The sequence below is a fragment of the Tasmannia lanceolata genome, unplaced genomic scaffold, assembly GCF_043159265.1.
Source record: "Tasmannia lanceolata isolate RefF3 unplaced genomic scaffold, GAP_Taslan_0.1 ptg000013l, whole genome shotgun sequence".
Classification (NCBI taxonomy): domain Eukaryota; kingdom Viridiplantae; phylum Streptophyta; class Magnoliopsida; order Canellales; family Winteraceae; genus Tasmannia; species Tasmannia lanceolata.
In genome coordinates this window covers 15,673,190-15,685,410 of record NW_027518690.1, presented here as the reverse complement: position 1 = coordinate 15,685,410, position 12,221 = coordinate 15,673,190, and the positions used below count along the sequence as shown (strand labels likewise).

Genomic DNA, 12,221 nt, shown 5'->3' with positions numbered 1-12,221 from the left:
AAGTTTTATATTAAGTCATAAATATCAAAATACCCAGAACAGCCTTAGTAGGTAAATATGCTTGCATTACATGATTTCTAACAACCCCTCAAGCTAGATCATAGATATCGTCCTGTCATGATTGTTACAAGTCATTTGAAACTGAATTCTACTTAAACCCTCAGTGGACTCCTCACCATGTAATTCTTTAGACTTAACCAATGGAGTACTGGTCTTCTTACACATGACCATGTCTATAATGAAATGGAATTCGACCTCAATGTTCTTGTTCTTTCATGAATGTAGAATGCCAATAGATTTTCATAGGTATTTGATTCATTATGTAACATACTCCAAACTAATTTTAGGAACCTTCATCTGAATCAATAGTGCACTTAACCTCCAAAAGGTGGCGATTCTATCTCTCAGCCACCCCATTTTGTTGGTGTATGACAACAGAATGTTTAATGTTAAATGTCATTGGAGCCAAGGTAAAGCTGAAATATATACAAGTTCTCTTTTCTGCATTATCAGATCGCATAACATGACCAAACTGATTTAATTTATGCATGAAATAATTGAAAGATTGAAAACTGCTCGGATCTATATTTCATTAAATATATCCAAGTCATCCTGATAGAACAAAATACTTAAAACCCGAATAAGAAATTTCTTTAATAGGCCCCCATGCATCATAATGCACTAAAGAAAAAGGGGCAGTCAATCTATTATCAGTTCTTGGGGGAAAATAAACTTTATGATGTTTTCTTAACTAACAACTTTCGCAATCTAAAACTGAGAAATGATTCAAGGAAGAAACAAGAAACTTCAAACTCGTAAGGTTGACCAAGTTAACAATGTCATTGATGTGGATAAAGGGTAGCCTGAAATGCTATTCTTTCATGCACCATCCATATAGTGGAGCATTCTAGATTCATGCCCTCCACCATTCTTCTTCTTCACCTAAGGATAAAATGTAAAAGGGCAGATCAAAGACTTCGTAAGTTTACTAATTGACATCAAATTAAAAGAAAATTTTGGAATATATAGCACAAAAGACGAGGAAAATGATGGATTAGGACGAGAAACATGTTTCTATTTATGTCACAACTGAAACGCATACCATAATCGAAACCTGAAACCTTGGAATCAAGGCACGCCTCAAGGTGAGGTGCATCCTTCTGGGCTTGAGATTGTGTCTCTAAGTCGCATTTCTCTCTGTTAGAGGTGTACGTGAGGCATACGGCTCTCACCTTGGGTGTATGTCTCTCAACAAACTGTTGTGATTTGATTTTCTTTTTTAAAATTGTCTTGTACATTTTTACCCTTCCATCATTTAGAAGCCCTGTGTAGGGGCTAGAGAGGCTGAATGAAACTTTTATTTTCCCTTCTGTCTTGTTCATTTGAGAATTAACTCAGATTTAGGGTTTTGGTTTGATGAGTTGCAGATTATATTTCTTCTAAGGATCAACCGTTTGGATGCCAACTTGCAGAGAACAAGCAATGTATTTCTAGTTTGAGTAGAAACGGTTCTTTGAAATTCTTGATCAACTCTTTTTCCTTCTAGTAGCCAACTAATTAGCCTTTGACCATGAAATTCCTGTTGAAAAGCAGACAAGTTTAGAATTGCTAGTTATGTTGAGAAGGGGGAAACTTTAGTGCTACATCTTCCAAATTAATGAACTACATCTTTTTTAGTCTGTATTCTATTATTAGTCTTAATGTTTGGTACTTGTATTTTATTTGTATCGCTGCCAATATGAGTAGCAAAAGATGTTGATGTTAATCGAGAGGATTTAACACCTTTAAAAATATATATCTATCCTTGTCAATCCAAAAAGAAATGTGTTCTTCACTTGTTGTATGTTCATTGACAAAAGGATGAAGACATTTTAGGCAGAGAATCTATTCAGTTGTTTTAAGATAGATGCTTTTCCCTTTAGTATTGGTAAAATCTCACATCATGAATTTCACTCATTAGACTTCAGGGCATGATTTTCACCAATTGGACTTCAGCTACATTCAATTGGTTGATATGTTTGCCAACAGAGTTTTATGCAGCCAACAATATCTGGATTCTGAAACTTATTTTATTTCAGTTCTATATTGGTTTCTGGTTTTCTCACTCCATTACTTATTTCATACCTGATATGGCAATATCCAGATGTCGGCTATGGATGTTGGAAAATACAAGATAAGAGTTAATGCCATTGCCCGCGGTTTGCACCTGCACGATGAGTTTTAATGGATTTTACCAATTTTTAACCATATGAGTGATTTTACAAGTGAAACTGTTACAAACGAATTCGAAATGATTTGAAATTTCTGTAGCAACAAGATGTGATAGAATGTAGCTTCCTGGAAGATTTTTACAGATTTTTTACATTAAACTCATATTTAATTTCGATTTAACAACTAATTGACCAGATTGCAAAATAACACAGAAACTACTAGAAATAGAAATCTAAATTCCATGAAATTTCTACAGTAGTAAGAGATAAGGGAAAATAGCATGCTGTGAGATTTCCATGAATTTAGAAAACTATTTACTATCAGTTTCGGATTTTTCAAATTTTAAATCAGATTATGAATTAACACTACAGCTCATATGAAACAAGATCCAAATCACTTGAAAATTTTACAGAAGCAAGAAGTATAGAATTTAAGACTACTGTAAAAATTTGGAGAATTTTATCTGTGATTTGACGTCAGTAACAATTCTCCCAAAATCTGATAATTTTCAAAGAATGCGTAAAATAATACACCAAACAAAATCCAAAAATTCTCACAAATTCATGGTAGAATGTATCATTATCATATTATTTTTCCACGAAATTTCATTATTTTTGGAATCTGTTTAGTATATCTTTTAGTTTTCTTCGTTAAAAATCATGCAAAAATCCGAAAATATACCAAATAATTCTGAAAAATTCCGAACACAGTGTACCTACCTGTGATGAGTTCCTTGCCGAATCCAAAAGCCGAAAAACTCGAAAATCCCGCCTATGTGCGATCGCTTCCGCTTTTCTTCCTCTTGATCTTTTTTTTTCTTCTTTGCTCTCCTCACTTTGAATGGGGAGAGAGAGAGAGAGAGAGAGAGAGAGAGAGAGATGGTTTTTTTTCTAAGAGAGGGGTTCTTCCCTTTCTTCTCCTCCTTTGGATGGTGGGATGAGAGGGTATTTATAGGAGAATGGGATAGGAGGTTAGGTGAGGTTAGGTGAGGTTAGGTAAGGTTAGGTGAGGTTAGGTAAGGTTATGTGAGGTTAGGTGGTTAGGTGAGGTTAGGTGAGGTTTGGATGGTTAGGATGAGAGGAGAGGTTAGGTGAGGTTAGGTGAGGTTTGGAGAGTTAGGATGAGAGGAGAGGTTAGGTGGTTTTGGATGGTTAGACCCAGGTCAAGATCTGCCATTGATCTAACGATTTACGGAAATCGGGTCTCGGAATGGAATCAGGGTCCGGGCTATGAAGTGACCCTAGCTTATTTTGTCCCGATTAATGATCCGTAAAGTCAGATCAAGATATTAATGACCTAAAACATATAAATCAATGATAGAGGGGGTTCTCACATGGATTTAACACACTAAATTCACCAATCAGGGTGTTTTTCAATTTTTCGGATCTAAACAATGTGGGCCCCCCGGTTGATTCGAATTTAGACAAATGTTCAATGCGGGCCCACCAAACGGGTCCAAATTCTCCCTTGGTCGGATTCTTATGAATAATCTCTTCTCAACACTTAGCGGAAAAATGCGAAACACGACGAAAATGATTGAACGGGATTTCGCCCAAGCATAGCGAACTTGGGTCCGGTCAAAATGGGGTGTCTACAGTTGGATTATCGAAATACGTATCCTAAATTCGAATTTATCACCACCTATATCAAACGTTGCGTTGGATTATCGAAATACGTATCCTAAATTCCTAATCCGATTCGTATTTCTATTACCTTAACACGAATGGGGAAAAATAAATTAGTTATTTTAATTTTTTTAAAAAATAGGAAGTCTAAACTGAAGGGAACCCTCGCAAAAAAGAGGTGAAAGGGCTCCCCCAATGGCTGCAAATCACCATCATGTTTGACTTTTCGGCAGTTATTAATGCATGATGGGGATGTGCAGCCAATGGGAGAGCCTTTCACCTCTTTTTTGCAAGGGCTCCCTTCAGTCTAGAATTCCTCTAAAAAAAATTCATTAATTTTTTTTTTCTCAGTTGGGCAAAATAAAAATATCATGTATTGGGTCTAGGGGTGCAACTTGGGTCGGGTTGCATAGGGTTGCAGCCAACCCTAGCCCAACCCGAGATAGCATTCCCTCAATCCTAACTCGACCTAACTTGGACCTCAGGTCGAGGATGGTCAACCATCTAACCTGTTTTTTTTTTTTTTCCAAATCGAGCCAGGTTTGAGTTGGGTTGGGTTCGGATTCTCCTAGGGCAAACAGAATAGTACAAGAAAAAACAAAGCACAGAGAAAATCACAATTAAATTAGAGGACGGAGGCTGGGTTCAAGTTGGGTCGGGTTGCCAAGGCCTCAACCCTAACCCAACCCGAAATTAAATCGGGTTGGCTTTTCCCAACCCAACATAAGGAAATGCCAACCCAAGCAAGTTAAAACCGTCTGTTTCGAGTTGAGTTTGACCCAAGTTGCACCCTTAATTGGGGCAAGAAAGGATGACCCTAAGCCGTTTGGATACGTGGATTTTAGAATCTAGGATTTCTTCAAAATTGTAGATAAGATGCAAGAGAGGAAGCGGACCATCCGTCGTTTTCTGATTCCTTGCCCTTCTTCCGTCAGTGAGAGAGCAACAGATCATCCCATGTTTCCATGTTTTAGAAATCGCAGGATGTGAGAGACATTTCAAAAACCTGGATTTCTTACCTAAAATCCAAGAAACGCTGTCGGAAGAGCACACAGCAGCTTGATGGTGAACCCTCTTGTACATTGCTTTCAACCTAAAACCTGGATTTTAAAATCCGCGTATCCAAATGGCCCCAATATGGAAGCAATGGTTGGATGAGAGTTGTGCTACGATGACAACTCATCATATATATCAATATTGGACGGTTGAGGGGCACAAAATTGGATGATCTTAACCATTCATTTTTTAAGAATGGACTTTCAAGGAGGTTTCTCTACCGTGCCATTCATTTTACACAGAACATATTGGACGGTTAGGATCATCCTACTGAAAAAAAATTTGAGCCGAGGAGGAACAAATGAATGGTTTAGATCATCAAATTATGTGAGCCCCACTCTCACAAGTCGAGTGAAGCGTAAAAAAATACAGATAAAAACTAGGGCACAGGTCTCTCTCTCTGCCCTTAAACGGAAAAGAGAGAAGAGGAGCAGCAAACAAGTCTCTTCCAAGGGAAACTGGAGGGAAAATACAGTAGAAAATGGTAAACCCATTACCTCAGTTGCATCAATTTCATTCTTGATACATTTATATGTTTGAAACCCATGAAAGATTTTGTTAATTATTTGTCTTTTCCATATTAAAACTCATGGATTTTGGTCTTGATCTTCTTCCAACAATGGGCAGCTTTTCATGAACAAAACATCTTTTTGGGTGCAATGGATCATTGAAGAGCAATCAAGGATCTACAAAGAGCATCAAGCTTTCAAGAAGAAGCCAAGCTATTCAATCTTCACTTCTTGTATAGGTGGCTAGGGCATTCCTTTTTTAATTCCCTAGAGAACAACCGCTTAGAACTCGGCGGAGAAGGAGAGTCTTTGTAAAGGTGTAAGGGCATCCTCATTTAATATCCCTTGGAAGTGTAACCGCCTCGGAGCTGGGCATCGTGGAGGTCTCCAATAGTGGAAATCCTTAAGGACGATCTTAAGAAGAGTGGAGTAGGGCTTTGCCCGAACCACTATACATCGGTGTGTTCTTTCTTGTCTTGCACTTTCATTATTGTTTTTGGTTTGACGTTTCATTTTGCTTTCAATTATATTTGCACTAACCAAATATTTAATTAAGTGAAGAAAAATTCCAATTAGGGTTCATAGGTAATTTTTTAAAAAGGGCTAATTTAGTGTTAAAATCAATTCACCCCCCTCTTGAGTATTTCACTTTCCAGTAGTCGATTAGGACAAGTCAACTTGGGAAATGCTCACAAAATCTGAGGATTGTTGGTTGTCTACTTCACTTCTTTGTTTGATTATAAACATCCTTTCAAATCCCATAACATATCACCTCAAATACATGCATATCGCCGCAAACATCCAAACGGTTTAGATCATTAAACAAGTGGTTCAAACATATGCTTCTGCCACCATTATTTTTCTTTTAAAAACTAGGCATAATGTCTCCTCTAACTATCTTATAATTCTGCAAGACTGTGCCGATGGTTTTCGTCTATTCGTAATGGAGAATATTTCAGTTTTGCATCCATTATTTAGCCATGAGTCCCTCCTAGGCTACAATAAATGGATATTACCCCTCATTCCTAACCCATTCCAAAACAGGTTCGCTCATGCCAAAGGGAGCAACCACAATTAGCGATTGGTCCACTAATTCATGCAAGGAAACTTGCATGTGGGTTTCCCTTCAGTATCTAATAACCTTGCTTTAATGCGTCCATAATTGAACTCTATAGACTAATTCTAAAAATACTATCTTAACACGTGCATCCCGCACAGGCATTCAGCTAATTTCAACAATTTCATAAAATAAAATAAAATTCCAAACAGCTTCAAAATTTGATTATCAATTAAAATTGCTAATCATGTGATAACCCAAATCTTCCAATCAGCTACAATAGTGGTAATATTTCTACATTCTCATCCTTGAACTAAAAAAAAAAAATGAAATAATGACAGAATTCCTCACATGCATGCCAATATTTCAACAACAGTTAAAAATAAATGAATGAGAAAAGTAATCGTCCATTCAAAAAAGAAAAGAAAAGTTAGGGTTATTTGGGATCCTTACCTAGACAGAACCTACGATGATATTGTTGATTGGAATAAAGATCAGCTTCACGAAAAACCCTACAAATCCCATCACAACGAACCCGATCGCAGTACGAAACGCAACTTTCGTGAATTCTACACCGTATTGAGCGATTTCAAAACCAAATCGAGGAGGGAAAAAATAAAAAGATTAACGAGAGATTTTAAATTTCGAAGATCCACATGATATTTCGAAGATTTGATCAAAAAATTCAAAAAAAAAAGAATAATCGATAGAAAGAGCGATCGGACTGTAATTTTACCTTTCCGATCTGGTTTGTGGCATCTCTTGACGAGGCGGTAGCTGTCCTTGGCGAATTCTCTCAAAGGATCGACCACTGAATCTATGGCATCCATTTTCAGAAGGAGGAGAAGAAACCCTAGATCTGAGAGGAGAAGGAGAAATTTGAGAATTGTATGACTATGTAAAGAAAGAAGCCTTATGTTGACGCGTTTTATAGTAGTTTGACGCTATTTACCACAAACTCCCTACTTTTTTCACTTATTTAATAGAAACTCCCTTTGATTTTTCTGACTAGATGACTCAGTATGAGACATTATATCAAGAGAGATGATAAATTCGCTTTCTCTGTAGGATAGTTTGCACCACTTTAGGCGTTAAAGTCTGCCACATTCCCTCCTTTACAGTGGTGCGAATTATCCCACAGAGGGTGCGAATTTATCACCACCTATATCAAACGTTGCGTTGGTGTGGGACCCGATCCCGCGAGAGGGGTGTGGGGCGCGAGCCGCCACGCACTATCTCTTGGTCTCTCGTACCCACGCGATTGGCGTGTGCCTTTTATTATTGATTTTAATTCATCTTTTATGTGAACTTGGGATCACTAAGGCAATCCGAATTCCACACAAAAGAGACTGACAGAGTCGCCACCTAGATGTGGGATCTAGGACCCATAATTAACCAGAAATCTAGACTCGCTACCTGGTTACAAGAATGGAAGGTATGGGGATTTATCCACCACATGCACCATTCCTGCCCGATAATCGGTCTTCAATTCCAAAAGTTAACTCTTTTAAATTCATTTTAAATGGCTCATTCAACTCTCTGTTAATGAGCGAACTACGTGACATGCACCCTATGATCTAATTTCTGATATGCAAACACATGCAAGCTATAGCTAAAGGTATAGGATCACTACTAGAAAGTAAGAAAACACATCAAAATATACGATGACTACATAACAAATCCTAAGACTCTAAATTATTAGCCTGAGTCCTCGGATGGTCTGGTATTCATCCAAAGAAGCCTACGTATCCCCGCCTCCATGAGAATCAAGGCAACGTAGTTCTTCGTGCCTATTCTAAGCTAGGATGCCTAAGACACCTAGACTTCTATCCTAGACTCGATCTAAAAGACCGAACCGGTTATTAAAGTTTCTTGTACGATTATTTAAATTTCAGTGAATTGTGGATTTTATGACACCCATATGCCCTAACTAAATGCAGATTAGCCCTAAGCTAATGCAGGTGGTTCTTACAATCTATGTGTGACTAGGCTGTATTTCCTAAGGAAAACCAAGGGTGGACTAGCGTATCCTACTCTAGTCATCACTCGGCGATGTGGATCGCCGACTGACCGGACGGAGGCGCTCCTATAACTCTAGGACAGACCCCTAACTCTAAAACAAGCACACAGCAAACAAACAATCAAATAACCTATCAAAAGAAAAATTCTAACTCTAAAACTCTCTATCTAGGAGAAACTCCTAACTCTAGAGGAAGATCTTTTGAAAACAAGATTTTAAAGGTTTTTGAAGAAGGTTTAAAACAGTTATTTACAAAAAAGTTTGGCTGGACTTGGGATATAAATCCCAAGCTGCACTACGTACCTCGGAAGAGGATCAAGCCAACGTAGTTCGAAACGAACTCTCCTAATTGTTATTTCTAAAACACTCAACACTTTTGGCTTTTTAGAGGTTTTCAAATGTTTTTGAGTTTTAAATTTCCAATGTTTTTGGATTTTAAAGCTTTTCCAATGCTCAGGACCTTTAGATGAATTCACTCTTACAGAGAACAAACAAGCATAACCATAAACTAGGGCAAAGCCCTAAAGTAAAAAGGGGAAACCCCAAACAAGCAACTAACGCCTCAAAGAGACGAACCACAACAAGAAAGATAGCGTCCCAAGAAGAGAGAAAACGATCCAAGATCCCAAGCAAGCAAAGCTTTAATAAGACTGAGTTAGCCTCTAATCAAAGCGAAGTAATCAACAACTCTAAAGGAGAAACTCCGAACTAACAACACTAAAGAGGAGAACAAATGAGTCAGAGACTCTCTAATACTACAACTTAGAGGAGGAATGAGTCAAAGACTCCCAAATAACGCCAACAGAAGAACCAATGAGTCAAAGACTTCCTAGTAATACAACAAAAGAACGAATGAGTCAAAGACTCTCTAAAAGAAATGGAAACATGAGTCGAAGACTCCAATAACACCAACTAAAGGATAGATGAGTCAAAGACTCTCTAAAAGAAAAGGAAACACGAATTTGCACATTTGGCAGAGGTAAAACACCCAGCCGGGCCGGACAGCTACCTAGCCCTAGGGTGCAACAAATGTGCAACCCAATACCCATAAGGGTAGGGGTATGGAGCCAAGCCGAGTAGGGCGTTCTTCCAAAACCAAACGGCGCACAAAGAAGACTAACGAGAGAATGAGACCGGGAGGGTCTCCCAAACACACACAAAGATGAAGGTGCTTTAGAGATTTTAAGATGATTTTCAATTAATTTCAATTTTTTAATGGATTTTACCAATTTTTAACCATATGAGTGATTTTACAAGTGAAACTGTTACAAACGAATTCGAAATGATTTGAAATTTCTGTAGCAACAAGATGTGATAGAATGTAGCTTCCTGGAAGATTTTTACAGATTTTTTACATTAAACTCATATTTAATTTCGATTTAACAACTAATTGACCAGATTGCAAAATAACACAGAAACTACTAGAAATAGAAATCTAAATTCCATGAAATTTCTACAGTAGTAAGAGATAAGGGAAAATAGCATGCTGTGAGATTTCCATGAATTTAGAAAACTATTTACTATCAGTTTCGGATTTTTCAAATTTTAAATCAGATTATGAATTAACACTACAGCTCATATGAAACAAGATCCAAATCACTTGAAAATTTTACAGAAGCAAGAAGTATAGAATTTAAGACTACTGTAAAAATTTAGAGAATTTTATCTGTGATTTGACGTTAGTAACAATTCTTCCAAAATCTGATAATTTTCAAAGAATGCGTAAAATAATACACCAAACAAAATCCAAAAATTCTCACAAATTCATGGTAGAATGTATCATTATCATATTATTTTTCCACGAAATTTCATTATTTTTGGAATCTGTTTAGTATATCTTTTAGTTTTCTTCGTTAAAAATCATGCAAAAATCCGAAAATATACCAAATAATTCTGAAAAATTCCGAAAACAGTGTATCTACCTGTGATGAGTTCCTTGCCGAATCCAAAAGCCGAAAAACTCGAAAATCCCGCCTATGTGCGATCGCTTCCGCTTTTCTTCCTCTTGATCTTTTTTTTTCTTCTTTGCTCTCCTCACTTTGAATGGGGAGAGAGAGAGAGAGAGAGAGAGAGAGAGATGGTTTTTTTTCTAAGAGAGGGGTTCTTCCCTTTCTTCTCCTCCTTTGGATGGTGGGATGAGAGGGTATTTATAGGAGAATGGGATAGGAGGTTAGGTGAGGTTAGGTGAGGTTAGGTAAGGTTAGGTGAGGTTAGGTAAGGTTATGTGAGGTTAGGTGGTTAGGTGAGGTTAGGTGAGGTTAGGTGAGGTTTGGATGGTTAGGATGAGAGGAGAGGTTAGGTGAGGTTAGGTGAGGTTTGGAGAGTTAGGATGAGAGGAGAGGTTAGGTGGTTTTGGATGGTTAGACCCAGGTCAAGATCTGCCATTGATCTAACGATTTACGGAAATCGGGTCTCGGAATGGAATCAGGGTCCGGGCTATGAAGTGACCCTAGCTTATTTTGTCCCGATTAATGATCCGTAAAGTCAGATCAAGATATTAATGACCTAAAACATATAAATCAATGATAGAGGGGGTTCTCACATGGATTTAACACACTAAATTCACCAATCAGGGTATTTTTCAATTTTTCGGATCTAAACAATGTGGGCCCCCCGGTTGATTCGAATTTAGATAAATGTTCAATGCGGGCCCACCAAACGGGTCCAAATTCTCCCTTGGTCGGATTCTTATGAATAATCTCTTCTCAACACTTAGCGGAAAAATGCGAAACACGACGAAAATGATTGAACGGGATTTCGCCCAAGCATAGCGAACTTGGGTCCGGTCAAAATGGGGTGTCTACAGTTGGATTATCGAAATACGTATCCTAAATTCGAATTTATCACCACCTATATCAAACGTTGCGTTGGATTATCGAAATACGTATCCTAAATTCCTAATCCGATTCGTATTTCTATTACCTTAACACGAATGGGGAAAAAATAAATTAGTTATTTTAATTTTTAAAAAAAATAGGAAGTCTAAACTGAAGGGAACCCTCGCAAAAAAGAGGTGAAAGGGCTCCCCCAATGGCTGCAAATCACCATCATGTTTGACTTTTCGGTAGTTATTAATGCATGATGGGGATGTGCAGCCAATGGGAGAGCCTTTCACCTCTTTTTTGCAAGGGCTCCCTTCAGTCTAGAATTCCTCTAAAAAAAATTCATTAATTTTTTTTTTCTCAGTTGGGCAAAATAAAAATATCATGTATTGGGTCTAGGGGTGCAACTTGGGTCGGGTTGCATAGGGTTGCAGCCAACCCTAGCCCAACCCGAGATAGCATTCCCTCAATCCTAACTCGACCTAACTTGGACCTCAGGTCGAGGATGGTCAACCATCTAACCTGTTTTTTTTTTTTCCAAATCGAGCCAGGTTTGAGTTGGGTTGGGTTCGGATTCTCCTAGGGCAAACAGAATAGTACAAGAAAAAACAAAGCATAGAGAAAATCACAATTAAATTAGAGGACGGAGGCTGGGTTCAAGTTGGGTCGGGTTGCCAAGGCCTCAACCCTAACCCAACCCGAAATTAAATCGGGTTGGCTTTTCCCAACCCAACATAAGGAAATGCCAACCCAAGCAAGTTAAAACCGTCTGTTTCGAGTTGAGTTTGACCCAAGTTGCACCCTTAATTGGGGCAAGAAAGGATGACCCTAAGCCGTTTGGATACGTGGATTTTAGAATCTAGGATTTCTTCAAAATTGTAGATAAGATGCAAGAGAGGAAGCGGACCATCCGTCGTTTTC

At 38.0% G+C, this 12,221-nt stretch overlaps 1 protein-coding gene across 1 annotated transcript; it reads right to left on the bottom strand.

Annotated features, from left to right (window-relative positions):
* Positions 1 to 6,911: 6,911 nt before the first annotated feature.
* LOC143890842 (protein transport protein Sec61 subunit gamma) lies at positions 6,912 to 7,296 on the bottom strand. The gene is made up of 2 exons (XM_077395521.1): positions 7,195 to 7,296; positions 6,912 to 7,027 (listed from the first exon to the last, which is right to left on the bottom strand). Exons 1-2 carry the CDS (start codon positions 7,286 to 7,288, stop codon positions 6,912 to 6,914), a joined length of 210 nt encoding a protein of 69 aa, XP_077251636.1. The 5' UTR covers positions 7,289 to 7,296.
* Between the last annotated feature and the right edge of the window lie 4,925 nt (positions 7,297 to 12,221).

Coding starts and splice junctions, on each gene's coding strand:
- LOC143890842 (XM_077395521.1), bottom strand. CDS start 7,288: ATGGATGCCATAGATTCAGTGGTCGATCCTTTGAGAGAATTCGCCAAG. Junction 7,028..7,194: donor CCACAAACCAGATCGGAAAG/GTAAAATTACAG, acceptor AATACGGTGTAG/AATTCACGAAAGTTGCGTTT.